Source organism: Typopeltis vanoorti, chromosome 10, assembly GCF_054136105.1.
Source record: "Typopeltis vanoorti isolate ZY-2024b chromosome 10, IOZ_Tvanoo_1.0, whole genome shotgun sequence".
In the NCBI taxonomy this organism is placed as follows: domain Eukaryota; kingdom Metazoa; phylum Arthropoda; class Arachnida; order Uropygi; family Thelyphonidae; genus Typopeltis; species Typopeltis vanoorti.
The window spans coordinates 26,029,005-26,048,512 of NC_143558.1; the positions used below are offsets into that span (position 1 = coordinate 26,029,005).

General features: G+C 36.5%; 1 protein-coding gene across 1 annotated transcript in view; it reads left to right on the forward strand.

Moving 5' to 3' along the window:
* Nucleotides 1–2,892: 2,892 nt before the first annotated feature.
* The window catches only part of LOC150102254 (ribosomal protein S6 kinase 2 alpha-like), a 36,377-nt gene continuing 19,761 nt past the window's right edge, over nucleotides 2,893–19,508 (forward strand). Inside the window, exons 1-4 of the mRNA XM_090399350.1 lie at nucleotides 2,893–3,001; nucleotides 9,952–10,161; nucleotides 16,078–16,193; nucleotides 19,316–19,423. Of these exons, the coding sequence (XP_090255476.1) occupies nucleotides 10,020–10,161; nucleotides 16,078–16,193; nucleotides 19,316–19,423 (366 nt within the window). The 5' untranslated portion in view covers nucleotides 2,893–3,001; nucleotides 9,952–10,019. The remainder of the gene's footprint in view (nucleotides 3,002–9,951; nucleotides 10,162–16,077; nucleotides 16,194–19,315; nucleotides 19,424–19,508) is intronic.

Here is a 19,508-nt window from a genome sequence, read left to right on the forward strand (position 1 = left end):
ATAGAATAAAATAAATAAAAGTGTTTCCGTAATATTAGCGTCCGCGCAGTTAGCCTTGTGGCTATGCGCTTCACAACCATATTCCTGGGAAAGGAGTGTCCTGGGCTCGATTCGCGTGGGGAGCTTAAGGCTATCCATGCCCAATACCTTGGCACAAAAACAGCAGGTTTTTTCTCATCAGTTTATCTGGGGTTTTTCCTCCCGCAAGCAGGCAAACCGGCACCGTGAACACATGCAGCTACAGCCTTAGAATATACCAGGAAGCATACAGCTAGTTACCGTACCCGCGGGAGGGGTACGACTTAGAAGGGCTTAAGATATGAAGAAGAATTTTTAATATTAGCAGGAGACTTAAATGCAATAATTGGAAACACGAAAATTAATAATAATATAGGAAAGTTATAAAACTTTTTTTTAAAGAATATATGGAAACCATACACTAAACAGGAATGGTAAAAAAATTAATCGACTTTGTAGTTTATAATAACCTTAAAATAATGAATTCTTTCTATAAACATAAATACATACATAAATATACTTGGGCAGCAAGAGGACGGAAATCAATGTTTTTATTGATTGTGATTATTAGATATTAGATTATTTTATCTTAAATGGAAAGTGGAATGTTATGCCATATATAAATTAGCATAATCACTAAGGTAGTGGATCAGTTTTGGAAAACAATCATACTCATTAACATGTGAGTGCCGATGACGTTTCCGTAGTTTGGTCTAGAGATTTAGTCTCTGGTTCTGTGCAACAGTATCCAACATTAACGATAGTCATACAACTGAAAAAAAAAAAAAAAAAAAAAGAGAGCGAAAAGGCTTCACTTCGGCGATGCAAAATTATTCAAATTAAGTGGATATTGAATCCAACATTATTTCAAAGCTGAAAAGAGAAACTGCAAGAGTTTCGTGCCGAATACAGAAACTATAAAAATTTCGCTGGATCCAAGCGTAAGCAAACCTTTCATGACAGGGGATGCTCGTGGTAAAGGTGGAGGTAGCTCTGATCAATATCCTTAGTATTTCCCATAATGTAAAACATATCTCCTGGCGGACATGTATGATGGTATACATTATGGGGGGGGGGGTCACTACCCAAACCGGTTTCGACCTTTGTTCAGGTCTCGTCAGTGGGAACCAGACCGTAAATACTCAGGTTGAAATGATGCAGAACTTATACTTTACCATACGAGTTACCAAAAAGTTGTCACATCACAAAAGGTACCAAGAATATATAGATTTGCTTGTCATGAAAGGTTTGCTTACGCTTGGATCCGCCGAAACTTTTATAGTTTTTATATTCTGCACGAAACTTGTAATTTCTCTATTCGGCTTTGAAATAATATTGGATTCAATATCCACTTAATTTGGATAGTCATACAATTTTGTTAGAAATGACAACACATTCTAGTGTGCTCCACTGCCAATGAAGTTTATTTTATTTACCAGTTTTGTTCTTTGATTATATCGGTATTCAATTTATTAAAAGTTGTTCGCCTCAAACAACATTCGAATACTGTACAGGGTGTTCGGGATAAATTTGACAGTTTCGTAAGGAAAAAGAAAATCTTCTTTGTATCTATTAAATTTAATGAATTGACAAAAAAACATTACAGGCAGAGTTAATTACAATACTATCAACAAGATTTACTCAAAATAACCACCATTAGCATCGATCACAGCTTCAATTCTGCTTCGGAACCTCGAACAAGCTGATGCTAGAGTCTCCCTGGGAAGGGCCGCAAAAACTGTTTTAATTTTATCCATTAACTGGGCTTTTGTATTACTGGAAGTGCGATTGGTGTCTTTTTCAACTGCGCCCCATACAAAATAATCCATGGGGTTAAGGTCTGGGGAGTTTGGAGGCCAAACATTTGGACTGGTGAAGTCGTAGAAATTTTCAGACAACCATTTTTGACTTTTCCCAGAGGTGTGGCAAGGGGCCGAATCCTGCTGCTATACATACGGCCTACCATTGGCTACCCTTGTTATCCAGGGCTTGACTACAGTTAGCAACTCCACGAACAAAGCCCGAGTTCCAATGCCAGGGTTCTTCAACACCTGTTCCTGCAGATTTGCGAGGAATTCTGCTGTACGAACGCAATCAGATCGTCTGCTAGGGATCTTTCTTCTTGCTACATCCTCGTAGTCACCATTGCAAGTCTCTAGTTCATGCCTGATTGTTTTTACTGTATTCAGGGAGCATTGGGCAGCAGTCGTAATATCCTTATTTTGATGGCGGGCACGAATCATCATGATACAAGTTATTCTCTTCCATGATTCAGGTGGGTTCCAGCTATCCATCCTTTCTGACATCTTGTATATGAATGAAGAAGGGTCCAAACTTTTAAATGAAGAGAAGTGTGTGTTAATACATGTAACTTACGGAAAAATATAATTAATTATAAATATGTCAAATTTATCCCGAACACCCTGTATATGTTTCCCAGCCGATAATCATCGGTCTTGCCCATGCAGAAATGAGACTACAGAAAGCATCAGTTTAGTTCTGGATTATTTAATTAAAAAAATGTCCATTATTACAAATACATTCCTTGCATTCATCCATTGATTATGAGGATTATCATGATTTGTCCAGAAAATGGCGATATGCTTATTACTGGTAAGTTATTTATTAGTGATGTTATTTGGCATGTGGAGAATGCAACAAAATAATGCCAGCTAATATGTAGAATTATAAATCCCAAAATACGGCAGTCAAAAGAGGCGACACGAAATTAAACATGAATTTATAGATCTAAATAAGGGGGAGACAAAAACCGAGATCTCTAGACATATGGAAAGAAAGATATTTATTTTGAATATTTATTAATGCAGATGGAGCTTCTCCTACGACCGACAATGTTCATATCACATCACGTGCTTTCAATTGAATTGCTGTTCTCTTTTTTTGTGTGTTTTCCTATAATTGCATTGACAATGGCTGTTAAACTTCGCCGAAAATTTTACAAACCAAGACATTTAAATTACACGTAAGTGATTCCAGTAATAATGTTTTATGATATATTCTTCCTTTTACGTCTCGATTTTTAAAAGGAAAACGAAGAGAGATGCCAGTCCACAGCAATTTGATTCACAAAAACAAAACACAAGTTTACCGAAAAACTTTTTTTTTTGCCTGTAGACATATATATATATATATATATATATACACACACACATTTGTCAACACACATATAATATCTACGTTGTAATAAACTTTATACAGTCCTCTCATGCACAATACTCCTAAATATGAGATGCCTCCTAAGAATGCTTATATGGATATTAATTTCCTCATGTGCTCATGAACTGTTGTTTTTTTATAATTTTAACTTGCGGTGCGCAGATATACTATTCTCTTGATAGACGTGGTAAGTTATTTAAAAATGGCAGAATTTTTATTAAAAAAAATGCAGCGTGATGAAAAGTTCATTATTTAAGGCCTTGTGGAGGTCTACCCAGTAATCCAAAAGCAGCGAATGCAGATGTAGTAGTTTTTCTGTGTAAGTAGAAAAGCGACACAAGCATAAATAACACATTTTTATTCACTTCTGTTATGCATTCACGGGTAGTACTGTTCAATGTGTGCCCTTCTCAGTATCCAACAAACTGCATTCTTTGCACAGTGTGTTCAACTGAAAAACACAGCAGGTCGTGACCGATGCTGCACACTTGCTGCTTTATGCTGTCTTCCAGTGCTGGCAAGTTATCAGGATGATTCCAATAAACCTTGTCTTCAAGAAATTCTTCCCCAGAGCCATAAGTCAGGGGGTGCCATGCAGCGGGAAACTAATGGCTGATCACTCTAGCTTTCATGAAATGTTTTTGAAGACCCTTTTCTACGGATCGACCGATCCTTCATTGAAAATGACTGAATCCATGCACAGGCACTGCTGTAGCACAAAAAAGTTGTTTATCATTTCACGATACCTCTCAAGAGTAACTGAACAGGTCACAAGACCCGACCAATGAATGTCTTCAAAGAAGAATGGTCCATTGATAAATGAAGCTGTAAACTTGTACCAGACAGCAACTTTGAAATAATGCACCAATGCTGTTATTCATGGCCTGTTTCACAATGGTAATAGCAATTTCATCCCCTTGTTGTGAATTGATTGGTTTGCAATTTCTGCTAGGTCCAACTTCCAATGATGCCATTTCTTGAAAATGATTAATCATTCATCACAGAGCACATGGAGATAGTGGACTTCATTGACATTTGTTCAGGTCCATATCTATCTTTTTAAACCCTCCTGGCACCTGCCGAGCTGTATGATATGCAAATTCCATGCATTCAGTGTTTACAACTCCCTGATGGTGAATTCTGGAACTTTTTTTTCTCCCCTCTTAGATATATATATATATATATAGGGATACTTTAATTTTGATCACCTGTATTTGACAGGTGTTGTGCCATAATCCGAAGAAGGAGTGTGGAGATGTTTCTTAAAATATCAGCAAAAGATATTATTATTATTATTATTATTATTATTTTAACGGTGTCTCCATGGAGTCAAAAGACTCATCGCGGGAGACCCGACATTGACACACTAACCATTATTTACACAATACCTGTCATACCTCTCAAATTCATTCACAGTTGAAGCATTCACAACCAGTTCTGGCAAAGCATTCCACCCATTCACAACCCTCCAAGTAAAAAATCTAGTCCTAACACCCTTGTTAACCACACTCTTACACAATCTCCAGGGATGACCCCTCGTTCTCTCACATCCTGCATTGGTCTTAAGAATATCATCAGTATCAATCCTGTAAAATCCCTTTAACAATTTAAATACCTCTATCATATCTCCTCTCCTATGTCTATCAGCTAGTTTTTGGAGTCCACAGATCATCAATCTATCCTCATAGGGAACATCCCACAGACCTGCAACAATCTTTGTAACCCTCCTCTGAATCCTTTCTACCACTTCCGCATCGCCAAGAAATCCTGGCGACCAGATCTGTGCACAATAGTCCAAATGCGGCCTTATTAATGCCTTATAGAGTGGAATAATAACTTCCCTATCCCTGCTTGTTAGTGTGTTCCTCAACAACCATGTAATTTGATGTGATGTTTTGGCAATCTTAGCAATATGCCCTTTAAACTTAAGTTCTCTGTCCACAATAACTCCCAAGTCTCTTATCTCATCAACTTCCTGCAGTTCAGTTCCGTTAATATAGTAAACAGCATGCGATTTCATCCTCCCGAAGTGCATCACCTTACACTTAGCCACGTTGAACTGACAGCCATTTACCTCAGTCCATAGCGTCAGCCTATTTAAGTCATCCTGTAAAATATCCACATCATTTGAATTGATTATCGCTCTTCCCAATTTTGCATCATCAGCAAACAAGTGGATATTTCCATTCAAGGTATTTCCAATATCATTGATGTACAAATTAAACAATAGAGGACCAAGAACTGAGCCCTGAGGTACACCACTAGTCACTTGCCTTTTCCTGGACTCAGCTCCTCCGTAAACCACTCTTTGATATCTGTCCGCCAGCCATCCTTTAATCCAAATCACCATCTTCGGATCCAAACCCATTTGCTCTAATTTATGTAACAGAGTTCCATGTGGAATCCTGTCAAAAGCCTTTGCAAAGTCAAGCAGTATCACTGAGTAAGGATTTCCTTTATCCAACTCCACTGTTACTTTATTATAGAACGTAAGCAAATTACTTAGGCAAGACCTACCTTTCACAAAACCATGTTGCCCCTTATAAAGTATCATATTGCTGTCCACCCAGTCCTGAATTCTAATTTTAACTAATTTCTCCAAAATCTTAACCACCACTCCAGATATATTGATTGGTCTATAATTTGCAACATCAGTCTTAGAGCCTCCCTTGTGCAATGGAACTATTTTCCCCTCTTTCCACTCTATTGACACTTTACCAGAACTGAGGCTTAAATTAAACATCCTGGTTAGAGGAGTTGCTAATTCTCTTGCACATTCTCGTAACACATGGGCCGATATGCCATCTAACCCAATGGCAGTGTTAGCATTAAGGTTCTTTAATATATTAAGCACCTCAATTTCATCTATCTCTATACTCTCATCTGTCAATGGCACATCTGACACTGCACTATCACTACGAAGATGGTACACTTTTGCGAAATGATCACTAAGCAACTCAACTATTTGATTAGCTTCAGTAATTTCCTTACCATCAACACTTTTTAAAGTAATCTTTCCATGGATATTCTTCCTTTTACTAGCCACATAGCGAAAGAACTCTTTAGGGTTTCTTTTGGATTCATCAGCTAGTTTCCTCTCATAATTAGCTTTGGCTTTCCTTACCATACAGGTTACTCTCTTTGCCTGTACCTTATATTGCTCATTGGAACGCTCCTCACCTTTTTCTTTATATGTCTTCCACAACCTTTTCTTTATCTGCAACTCTTGTTTAATAGTATTAGTCATCCATTTTACTCCTACTTGATTTCTCCTTCTGACTCTGGGAATACAGTCTGATACAGCTTTCTTCAAATACTCCTTGAGAATCTCCCACGCACCATCAACATCTCTCCCCTTGAATTTCTCATGCCATAATACAGCTGAAAGCTGACTTCTCAGCTTGCCATAATCACCAGCCTTGTAATTCCACATATACCCATTCTTATTAGAATATTCAGTACGTCTTTCAATCTCCCAGGTCAAGACCACATGATCGCTTTCCCCAAGTGGAGACATTGTAACTAAATTACTTATTGATATGTTCTCCGATGTTATGACCAGATCTAACACTCTAGAATCTCTTGTCCCTTCCATCACATGCTGTCTCAGGTAATTATCTCTTAACAAATGTATAAACTCCATTTCCGTTGTTCCTTGTGACCATTCCTTCCCCCAGTCTATGTCCCCAAAGTTAAAATCCCCCATAATAATTACTTGACCTTTACTCATCGTGCTAATTTGCCAATACATGCTATGTACATTCTCCCTTATTCCCCTTGGATTATAGCAACAACCAATTACATATTTCGCCTTGTTAATCTCTATCTCACACCAAACAGCCTCTAATGAACTGCCCTCTACATACCTGTCACAGTGAGGTACTTCTATCTTTTTTGGCTTTAATGTTTCATCTATCATTAATAAAACCCCTCCCCCCATTCTGTCATCTCTGTCCTGCCTGAAAATACTGTACCCCTTACATTCAATATATCACTTGTGCTTTGCTGAGAGAGAAATAGTAAAGATAAACTAGAGTCAGTTTATATCTGTGGGACTTATTTATTCAAATCTATACATTGAAAATTGCAGGGACATTTATGTAGAGTATATTTCTCGTGCATACTTGTGTGTATTGTTATGCTGTGGGAAGGGGAAAATATATTTATAATTTTTTATAACAATAAATATAACAATATTATATATAATATTGGAGAGGGACTTGTGGTGGCTTCTGATAGGATATGTCCATAAATAAGGTAGATATTCTTCATCTAGCTGGCGAATAATCACAAAGTTCTAACTAGACAGGCAACTTCATGTGGGAGCTGTTGTCAAAATCAGTGGTATGAGTAAAACTACAAGGCAGATAATTACAACAAATTAATGATACAGCTTAAGAAACTGCAATGTAAAGATAAAGATGCCAGTAGGTCTCTATGTTATATCTTACTACTAATATGAATCCTTGTAGACTCTTTGAACTCGTGATTTTTTCTTTCTTTATTTTATTTTTTATTTTTTTATGTTGAGCCCATATACACGAGAGGTTGATTAATTAACATATAGTACATTAGTACCATATATGGGTGATTGATTGTTTTCATGTCGGAGAATTCAATGCTACCTTTCTGAGCAGCCTTTGGTCCATTGAGTTTAGCCTCCTGATTTTCTGGGCATTCTTAGCTAAAGCAGCACCCACATTTCCAGTGGTGCACCCAGGGAGGGCAAGGTACCCTGTCTACCCACCCCAAAAGAAAAAGGAAATAAACACTTAGAAAATTTTCCAAAAATCTTTTCCTAATTAAAATTAATTTTTTTATTTATGTTGTGTCTTCTGCTACTATACTACTTATCATGTATTGGCGATCATTGCAGATGCTCGCCAATACATGATTTACGAATACATACATAGTATGTATTCGTAAATCGTCTACTCAACTCGGTCCCCCCCCTCCAAGATTAAATCTTGAGTCCCTCCCCCGATTAAATCCTAAGTACACCACTGCACATTTCAATACACTTAATAAGTTTGCTCAGTTGAGTGATGTAGTCTTTCAACAGCATCACAGATGGATAGGCTGCTGGTCCATCATCTTATGATAACAACTTATTTGAAAACCATAAGTTTTTCTTTACATGCCATTAACAGTATCCAAGTATAAAGTTGAGTCTAGAGGTATAACTGCTTACCATATGTTAAAATATAGACTAAATGCAATGATAGGTTTATATATATTGTACTGGAGCAATATATAAATAAATAATAATATATAAATATATATATATATATATATTTATATATACAAAATATATATAAATTTTATTTCATACACTGCTGTTATAGGAGGAAACGAAAGTAGGCAAGAAACTGCTGTTTTCCATTGAAACTTAATTTTCCATTATGATTCTTTTTACTTTTGATTAATCCTCAAATGTAAAAAAAAGAAAAAAATAGAGATGTGTGCAAATGTATATAAGCAAAATTTCCTCATCATACAATTTATATATATATATATAAGGCCATGTTTTGACAATTTGCTCATATTTTATAACAATGTTATGGCCTAGTTGGATAAAGGGAATGAATACCCTATGATAATGTTGGGTTTTTGTAAGGCATTTGATAGGATACCACACGGAAGGCTGTTGCATAAACTGGGTAATATGGGGTTGGAATATACACTTTTGACTTGGATTGGGGAGGTTAACAGACATATGTCAGAAATTTGTATACGGCAGGTGTGAATCTTCCAGATTTAAGGTGACCAGTGGTGTACCTCAGGATTTAGTCCTTGAACCATTGTTGTTAGATCTCTATATTAATGGCATTAGGAAGGGTCTAAACAGGAGATGTGTAATTGTTTGTCGATGATGCAAAGATAGGCAGGGCAATCAGGAGTGCTGCTGATATCCAACACTTACAAAATGATTTGAAAAGGTGGAAATTTGGACAAACAAAAATGCCTATCAGTTTAATGTTAGTGAGTGTAAAGTTATGCATTTTGGCATGATGAGAATTCCAGCAGCATATTATATTAGTGGGGTTAATGCTATAAGAAACTGTTAAGGTTAGGGAACTTGGCATAATGGTGGATAGGAATTTGAAGTTTGCAGGATATATAGCAAAAGTTGGAAATACAACTCAGATAATTGCAATGTTGAAGCTAACCTTGACATCTAAAAGGATAATGAAGTCATTTTGTCTCTTTATAAGGCTTTGATAAGACCACAACGGATTATTGTGCTCAGATTTGGTCTCCCGGATTCCAAGGGGATAAAGAAGCTGTGGAAAGAAGAGTTACAAAGATTATATCCGGATTAATGGATTTAGATTATGAGGATAGACTGAGTATGTAGATGACAGGTTAACAGGAGAAAGAGGGGTGATATGATAGAGGTCTATAAACTTTTGAATGGATATTATAGGATATTGTCTGATGAAATTTTTTGTTATGTAGAAGGTAGGGAGAGAACACTGGGTATTCATAGAAGTTAAGTTTGTGCACAGTCAAGAAAGGGATAAGAGGTAGGTTTTCCTCTCATAGAGCAGTGAGTGTGTGGAATAGTTTGCCTTTAGGGGTAGAGAGTGCATCTAGTGCGAATGAATTTAGGGATGGTATGACAGCTGGTTTGGGTGATTTATTGCCTCCCTCGATGATAATAATATATATATATATAGCCAAGTATTTCTTTCTGAAACAGATTATTTCAAAACAGTGCAGTTTATTGATGTTTTTATTTTTTCCCTCTTGTAGCACATGGACGTGTTTATTTAGTACAAGGAGGGAATGACAATTCATTGTATGCATTGAAGACAATTCCAATGGAATGGATACTTTCAGGAAATAACAGAAAGGAAAGAATCAGAAGTGAAGTACAGGCTCTGGTAGCATGCAGAGGAAAGCCATTTCTCATGAGCTGCCATGGAGTCTACAAGTCTGAAGAAGGAATTCACATACTTATGGGTAAGTATTTTTTTTCTCCTTATCTGAAAAAAAGAATTCTTCAATATGTTGTTGATCAGTGGTATTCTTTACCTTTCAGTTCCTTAAAAAATAGGTTCTGCTTCCTTATGCTATGTTAACATTCATTAGTTGTTCAAATTATGCTAGTATAATCTTTAAAGGCACCATTGCTTTAACTATAAAACAACCAAATTACATGATAACCACAATAATAAACTTTAATGAAAGTACAAATATTTCATATTCTAGTATAATAATATGCTAGTAATATTAGATCACATTTACATTTGTCATCACAAATTTGCTATCATGATTAAATTAATCATGAATTATGATTAACGTACAAAATAATAAATTATAAAATTAATACAACAGAAGACATTAAATTTTTTATTAAAATATCCCCTAAAGACTTTTATTCCTGAAGAGAGAGTAGGTGAGACCATTTACTGTAACAACCTTTTTGAAGACTATCAGGTAGCCAGTCTTCATCCTTTGCCACCACAGATAGTTGGTCCAAGACTATCAGTGATTTTAATAGACATCTGAGAAAGAGAATGTGGCAGACAACCACTGCCATCATGGGATCCTTAATCCTAATATTACGAAGAAGTAAAGAATTAAAAACCCTATCTGGGAGAAGTACCTTACTTGCCCACTACAGAAATTGAATAACTTGGCAACCTATCCAAGGAACACTTAGAGTTCTTGTGGTTGGTGACTAAAATTAAACTTCTAATGGTCATTCTTTGTGTGGCCTAGTACTATGGATTTAGGTGTCAGTACTGTACATCACGAGCCTCTATAGCTCAGTCAGTATAGATGAAGCCCTTTAGTTGGAAAGACCTGGGTTTGATTCCTGTCAGTGATATGTGGTCTGGTCTTTTTCGACTAAAAGTGAGTTAGCCGGTCTCATATAGAGGTAGAAGGTTTTTTCTCCTGGAAGCCTGGGTTTTTTGTCCCTCACAACAGACAAACTGGCCAGTAGAACACATGAAATTTACAGACAAGAATACTTAGGGTCATAGGGGTAACTACCTTATTTTCATATTACAGTTGGGAAGTCCAAGAATGCTTGGAAGGCTATGGACACTTAAGTGCCTGTTAAAACCACTGATGGATTGGTAGTACTATGGATGCAAATGTTTCTACAGGGTTACAAGAAGACCATTTTAATAAATTTGAAGAGGTAGTTTTTAATCGTATAAAATTTTTGCTCAAGTATGGTTCAGGGGCATCTTTATTGAATTCACACTGGAAGATGCTTCTACCCAGATGAAACTTTTATGCCATTAAAAATTCTAATGTAAGTCATCTTTTGTATTAATTTTTTTTAAAAATTTAAATGTCTGCTTTGTTTCAATTAGTTGCCACTTTGCAAAATCATATATATATAATTTGGGTTCAATAAGAATACTTGTAAGAGTAAGTCTCCAGGATAAATTGAATAATAACTGTAACATATTTGGCATGAAAATTAGCAATAAAAAGACCAAACTATTAAAATAGACAGGAGCATAGGAAATTTCAGCTGCATTCTGAATGGAGATCCTATAGAACAAGTAAAATATATCAGTTATTAAGGTGCAAAAGATGGCAAATTAAATTTGGAAATAGACAACAGAATAAGCAAAACTGGTATAGTGGGGAGCCAGTTGAATAAATTTATATGGAATAAGAGAGAAATTAGCCAAAATATGAATTAGTATACAAGACAGTATTCAAACCAGTTTTAAGTTTTGAATCTGAGAGTTGGGTCAGAAATAAAGTACTTGATCAAAGACTAGAGACCACAGATATGAGAGTTCTGAGAAATATTAGGTAGCAATGGCAGGATCATATTAAAAATGAAGATATTAGAAAGGAACTGGACATCAGTGGTGCACCCAGAGGGGGGGGCGTGTAAGGGGCCCTGCCCTCCCAAAGAAAAAGGAAGAAAACACTAGAAAATTTTCCAAAAATCTTTTCCTAATTAAAATTCAATTTTTTAAATTAATGTTGTGTCGTGTCTTCTATTTCTATACTGCATATGAATTAGCAATCATTACAGATGCTCAGTCATGGGTCATATGTGAAGCGTAGCGTGTATTCTCAAATCATCTACTCAACATCCCCCCCCCCCACAAAGTGTGCTACAGCTGGACATTATTAGCATTCAAGAATGTGTCAGCATAGATAATCTTAAGTGGTGTAGCCACTTAAATAGAATGGTGAGGAAAGGTTAGCAAAACAGGATGGTAGGAAAGATGCCCAGAGAAAGACCAAGGGCTAGGTGGATTGAGTCAGTCAGGGGGTGGCCTAGAGGCCCAAAATGTTAGATATGACAATATTGAAGTGTTCACAAGTAATAGACTAATTTGGAGGAAAATTGTTGATAGGAGATTAATAATAATGTAAACTTAATCATGTAGTGCTATCATAGTAATCTGAACACTCCTTGGGGATATATATCAGGAAATTTATGATGATAAAAATACTTCTGCATTTTGCATTATAATAATTAAAAAATTATTAAAAGCAACAGCACAGCATTATTTGCTTGTTCTTGTCATTAAGGAAAATTCATACTAATGAAATACAGGTTATGTGTTTCATCTGATAATAGTATTTTTATCTATTAATTGCCTGTGTTCTCTGCCATATTATTTAGGCCTCCATGAAGTCAAGAGACTCATTGTGGGAGGACCTTCCTAGGAAACACAAAGTCTATCATACCACTCCTTGAACTCATTGACTGTTCTTGCCCTCACCACTCTATCAAGCAATGCATTCCACTGTTCAACAACTCCATGCAAAGAAACCACTCCTCACCCTCTTGCTCACAGCTTCCTTTAATAATTTGCAGGGATGGCCCCTTGTCCTTGCTCCTTCTCCCTGTTCCACCAAATGAAAGAACTCCCCAGTGTCAACCCTATAACTACCTCTCAAAGTTTAAAAGTCTAGATCATATCACCTCTCTTTCTTTTATCCACCAAACTCTGCAGTCCACATTCCCTCAGCCAATCCTCATAACTAACATTGTACAGTCCTGAACCTATCTTTGTTAATTGCCTCTGTACCCTTTGCACAGTTAATTTATCCCCTTCAAATCCTGGGAACCAAATTTGAGATAGTCTAAGTGTGGTCTGATCAGAGTCTTATACAATGGAATGATAACTCTGTTATCTCTGCAGGTCAGCATCCTTCTCAGTATTGCAACAATCCTCTAGGGCAGGGATTCTCAACCTATGGTATGCGTACCACTGGTGGTGGTACATGAGCCACTGCCTTACTGGTACATCTAATATCTTGAATTAAATATAGTGGTACACCACTGGAAAAGGTTGAGAACCCCTGCTCCAGGGGTTACCTTCACCACCTTTGTGATATGGGATGAAAAAAATCCAAGTTTTTGGGAGAAAAACTCTGCTACTTTTGTATGAGACTACTAATTCACCATATAAGGTTGGCTAACACAGAGATATTAAGGTTTTGAGAAAACTAGGTTTTCCCTGACTTCTAAAAGGCAAAATTCAGCCAGAGAATATACAAATTTACAGACATTATATACCAACCTCATGGCCTTATTGCCTTGACTGCAAGTTCAGCCAGTTCTCTGAAAATGAGGTATACTAAAAATAATACTGTTTTAATCCTTGGATAAACTGGTTAGAGTAATAATATTTCTATTTTTATAGAGAACCTATTCATGAGAGGATGGTCAACCTATAGTAAACTATTATTGTGAATGAGAAATAAGGAACTTGTTCACATTTGACTCGAAAAGCTGTAGACTGTATTTGTTAGAAAACATGTTGTGGGAAACTGTCCCACAGAACAGCAGTGGAAGGGATGAATGAAGAGGAGGAGAAATTTGTTTTGTAATGGGAGAGGGTGGTAATTTCTTGTTACACATGTTTCGATGGATTGGATACAGGATGGGGGAGTTATTGATGCCAATTCTGATGAATAGTGCCCATAGAAGTATTTATAGAAGATGCAGGCTGCAGAAATTGAATCTGTGTGAAAGTGAGTTGAGCATATTAGTGAGAGATGGGGATCATAAAACAATCTAACTGCCCTTTTCTGTAGAGAATCCAGTATTTTTAGGGAGCTCTTAGGGATGCTATCCCAGATGAGAGCAGTATTCAATGGTTGGGCAGATTTGCATAGAGTTAGGAGCTGTTTAGAGTTAAAATAATGCCTCAAGTGAAAGCCTAATATTTTGGATCCACTGGAGACAATATTTGTGATATATTTGTGCCAAGAGAGAGAGAGAGAGAGATTTGAGGTTTATAATCTCAAGAGTTATCTGAAAAATGTAAATCTCATCTTGAATACTGATTTGGATATTATCAGAGTAAGCCTGGAAGAAAAGTTTTTTTTTTTGGAAATAATTTAGAGCTGTGTTTTGTTAGTATTGAAGTTGACAAGGTTATCCAAACCCCATTGATGAATGTTTTGAAGATCAGAATTTAAGGTAGAAGAGGTTAAAGTTCGTCGCACAGTTAGCCTAGTGGCTGTACGCTTCACAACCATATGCCTGGGGAAGGAGTGTCCTAAGTTCGATTACTGTCAGTGACGTGAGAAAGATCTTCCTCAGCTATAGCCAAGTTATCAGGTCTTGGGCGTGGACAATAGGATTTTTCCCTAATTTGTCCTGGGGTTTTTCATCCTGCAAAGCAGGCAAACCGGCTTTGAGAACTCAACACTACAGATATAGGATACACTGGGGTGAAGGGCTGACCACCTTATCCTGTGAACAGTTTGAGATCCGATGATTAATGAACCCTCGACACCACAAGGTAAAAGACGGTAAAAGGAAGATGAGATGAGATGAGGTTAAAGTTCTGCAGGTTATGATTTATACTTTGCAAATGAAAAGGAGGATTACTAGCATGTAGTCAGCGGAAAAATTGTGGACTGGATTGGTAGTCAACTGGAATAGATTCCTTATAGAAGAAAGAGTGGGCAAAAGAACAAAGCGTTTGGGATTCCCAGCATTAGCAACTATACTGGATGGGATCCCAGTATAGTGACTGGATGCACAAAATGAGCATCGAGTCAGAAAGCTAGCTACCTAATTGCAGAAATCAGGAACAGACTGAATAATGGGCATTTTGAGACCTTTGTGCCAAGCTTGGTGATAAACCTTGGAGATATCAAGGGGAACTACTTTAGATTCACCAAACCTTTCCATCGTGTTTGTCGAGAGGTGGGTGACATAGGTTAGTAGATCTCCTGTTGATTGGCAGTACAGAATCCATAGGTTTGGTAAGTTATTAGACAAGAGTCTTTAAGGTAGCATAGAAGTTGTGTGCTGATGGTTCTTTCCATTACTACTTTAGAAAGGCTTGAGATGAGAGAAATTGGATAGTAGTGTGAAGCTAAAGATTTGTCAACCTTCTTAGAAATAGGGTGTACATGGACTAATTTTTGGACTACAGGATAGATACCAGTGGAATAAGAAAGTGTTAATTGGCTGCATAGCAAGGAGTCAACTCTGGAGCACAGACCTTTAGAACAACTGGAGGAATGCAATTCAGGGCCAGGAAACTTTCATTATCCATTTGAGTAAAATTTTTCTGATCTTTTTCTGGCAAAAAATCAAATGCAGCATTTAGTGTTTTTTGAATGGTTAGGTCACATTTACCACAATTAGTTATGCAAGAATTAGAGATGTAGAAGCCATGTGGTTGGCTTTTACAGTGGTGCAGTTGTACCATCTACATGTAATAGTGGAGTAGGCTTAATACAAGTGTTAGTTTAATAAAAAAAATATTTTTCTATATTTAAGATTTTGTTAATATTTAAAATATGTAAAATATTTTAAACAAATACAAAAGTATTTGTTTAAAAAACACAAAATACTTAAAATAAAATAAAATGCCTGTAAATTTATTATTTATTTATTACTATTATTATTTTTTTTTGTAGATTATGCAGAATGGGGTACATTATTTAATCTCGAAAATGATTATGCGTCATTCACTGAAAGTGATATCAAAGGTTTTCTTGCAGAGCTCCTCTTAGCTATTGAGCAGCTCCATGAGGTAAGTTGCAAACTTTTTCTTGTTAATTAGAAAACAAGAAGGAAAAATATTAATGACTTATGTTTAGAGTTTTCAGTGAAGATAATGTTTTTACTGGTGGGGAGAAAGAAGAGTTAGGAGAATAGTGATAGCTGAGCCAGAAATGTGTATCATATTTTGGATGTTAATAAAGTAGAGGAATTAGGTTAGTGCATAAGCTTTATGGTGTGCAGCTTCCCGTGCACTGCTTACGCCACTTATTGATTGTGCCACTAGGGTATTCGTTTGCCATTCTGCAATGCTAGTACGGGCTTCGAATAATATTGGTCTGCATGTTCGAGGGTGATCTGACAATTTTTAAGTTTTCTCAAAATGTCGTATTAGAGACTATAGTCTGGAAAGAGTGACAGGACCTTCACCTTTCTTCATTCTTTTCTGCGTTCGAAACTTTCATAAAATTTCCACTGCTGATTCCCCACTTCACTAACAATGCCTTATCCACCAGTGTACGCATGACAGCAATAAATTTTTCTTTTCACAAAAACAATTCTGTTCACCTGAATGATTGGGAATTTGCATGCATTCATTACAAGCTGTCAGCAGTATACATCCTGCGTTTTATAGCACTGTCATTTGCATATGATGCATGTGGTACATGCGCCTTCTTTTGGTGAAAATTTGAAGTAAATTTTTTTTCTCCCCACAAAAAAATCCCCATCCTCCTCCTTGCGATTCACTTTTGTGCAACCCCCACTCTAATATATCAACTTTTCTAATTGTTATGAATTATTGAAATATTTTGGAACTTATGGGACATGTGTATATATACACCTTCTGTCCAAAAAGAAACCGAACTTTTGATAGAAAATAAAACACAAGCCAATTACAATTATTCAAATCATTTATTTCAATCAATATACTCCTTCCTCAGTTTTGATACAGCATTTGGCACGGTCAATTAATTCGTTAAATGAGTTTTTTTATATCGGTTTTTGGGATGCTGTTGAGGATCGTGGTTACTGCCTTTTGAACGTTTTCAATGTTGTCGTATCGCTTTCCTTTCATCAGCAAATGAAGTCGGGAAGAGAAAGAAGTCACAGGGTGCTAAATCAGGTTCAGGTGAATATGGCGAGTGATCCAACACGCAAACTTGGTTTTTGCTCAAAACTGTCTCACAATGTTTGAACAATGAGATGGTGCATTATCGTGCAAAAGAGAGACCAGCTGCCTGCATCACGATGTTCATGCCATAAGCGACGAATTCTTGTTATCAATGGCTTCAAAATTTCGAGATAAAACTCACCATTGACCATTTGGCCAGGCGAAATGAATTCTTTGTGGATAATGCCATAGGAATCGTAGAAACAAATCAGCATTGTTTTACTTTTGACTTCTCCAAGTGACTTTTTTTTGGATGCCCCTCTTCTGGTGGTCTCCACTCAGCACTCTGATGCTTTGTTTCGGGCTCATACTCAAAACACCACGTTTCATCACCAGTAACAATCGTTTTAAGGAGGTGCGAGTCCTTACGATTACGGTTTTAATGAGGTCCTTGCATTGTTCAATTCGATACTTTTTTGGTCGTTGGTCAACTTGTTGGGAACAAATCACGAATTCCATTTATGAAGGCCCAATTTCTCGGTCAAAATGTTGTGCGCAGTTGATTTTGGAATCCCCAATCAATCTCACTGGCTATTTCGTGTTTTCTTTGATGGAATCATGCACTTTTTGGATGTTAACTTCGCTCAGTCCAGTTGGATGGCCCGGCTTTTCGTCGTCCTCAAGCATCTCACAACCACTTTGAAATCGCTTAAACCACTTGTAAACTTGGGTACGGGATAAGCATTCATCACCGTATGCTTTTTTAAGCACTTGATGCGTTTCAGTAAAACTTTTACCAAGTTTGACACAAAAGTTAATCGCAGCTCTCTGTTTGAAACTCATTTTCCGACCGTTCGTCAATACCAGTCACTCTTGGCGCCATAACTCAGTTTCTAATGAAACAAATGTCATAAACAGTTGACACAACACTAATGAAGGTTGCCACTTTCGACAACAAAAAGATACAACAGGTGGCACCACTAGTTTCTTCTATTTTCGAAAAGTATGGTTTCTTTTTGGACAGAGAGTGTATATCTCATTCTTGACTGAATAATCAATATGCTATCAACCTCACCCACAAGTCAAGTCTGCATGATCCAACTCCAGTCATAAGCAAAGTAGCTAACTTGGTTATGGACAAATTATGAGAGTACTGAGTACTGTTACCAGATCCAGTACTAGAAACAATAACCAAGTCCTTTCATCATATGCCGTTTCAAATAATTATTTCCCAGTAACTGCATACGTTCTTTTCTTCTTTACCTATCATCCAATGTATGTTTATAGTATTATTCTCTCATTTTCTACACATTGACCTTCCTTTGCATTATTAGGCTTATTGCAATAAGCAACCAATTATATATTCTGTCCTATTGGTGTCTCCATCTCACACCAGAAATGCACTATCTCCTGTGACCTTGTTATTGATGAACTACTACTCTTGTTGTTTGCAATTTTTTTGCTGTCATAATAAGCAATTCCCCCCCCCCCCCCATCCAATCCTATTCTCTTTATTATTCCTGAAATATTCTGTCTTCTATATTCTATTCCAATATATAACAAAAAAGGAAAAAAACTTCTTTTTACTAATGTTTCTAACATTACTAAGCATAAATTACTATATCCCTGGCCTGCAGTTATCCTTCTATCCTTGAATGATCACCTTGGTCATTTAGTAATCTGAGAAACTGTAATCAGCATTTTTTGATCATTGCTTGCTATTCACCCAATTTCTGGTATCAAGATTACATACATATATGCATACATAGATACAAACTTGCTTGTTTCCATCTTAATAGTTCTAGTTGTCTCATTTCTATGCATATAGTTAATAATGAAGTCCAGAGAACATGTAAACTTGGTAGTGAATACAACACGTTGATAGTATGGGATGTATACTAAAATGTGGATTTACCTTTTAACAGTAATAATTAGTTTATCTTATTTGCAAGTCATTTTAGCTTTCCGTTTTTTTAATATTTCTTTTGTTTATTTGTTTTCTTTTCTTTTTTATTTGTATAATAATAACATTTCTGTTTCAGATGCGGATCATACATAGAGACATCAAAACTGAAAACATATTGATTCGTAATGACGGTCACCTTTTTCTCTGTGATTATGGCTTAAGCAAAGTGTTTCGAGAGAATGAGGTATGTACCATAATACATTTATCAGCATGGATTTAATATTTTCTCTGTAATACGAAAATATAATTCAGTCAAGGAACAAGGATAG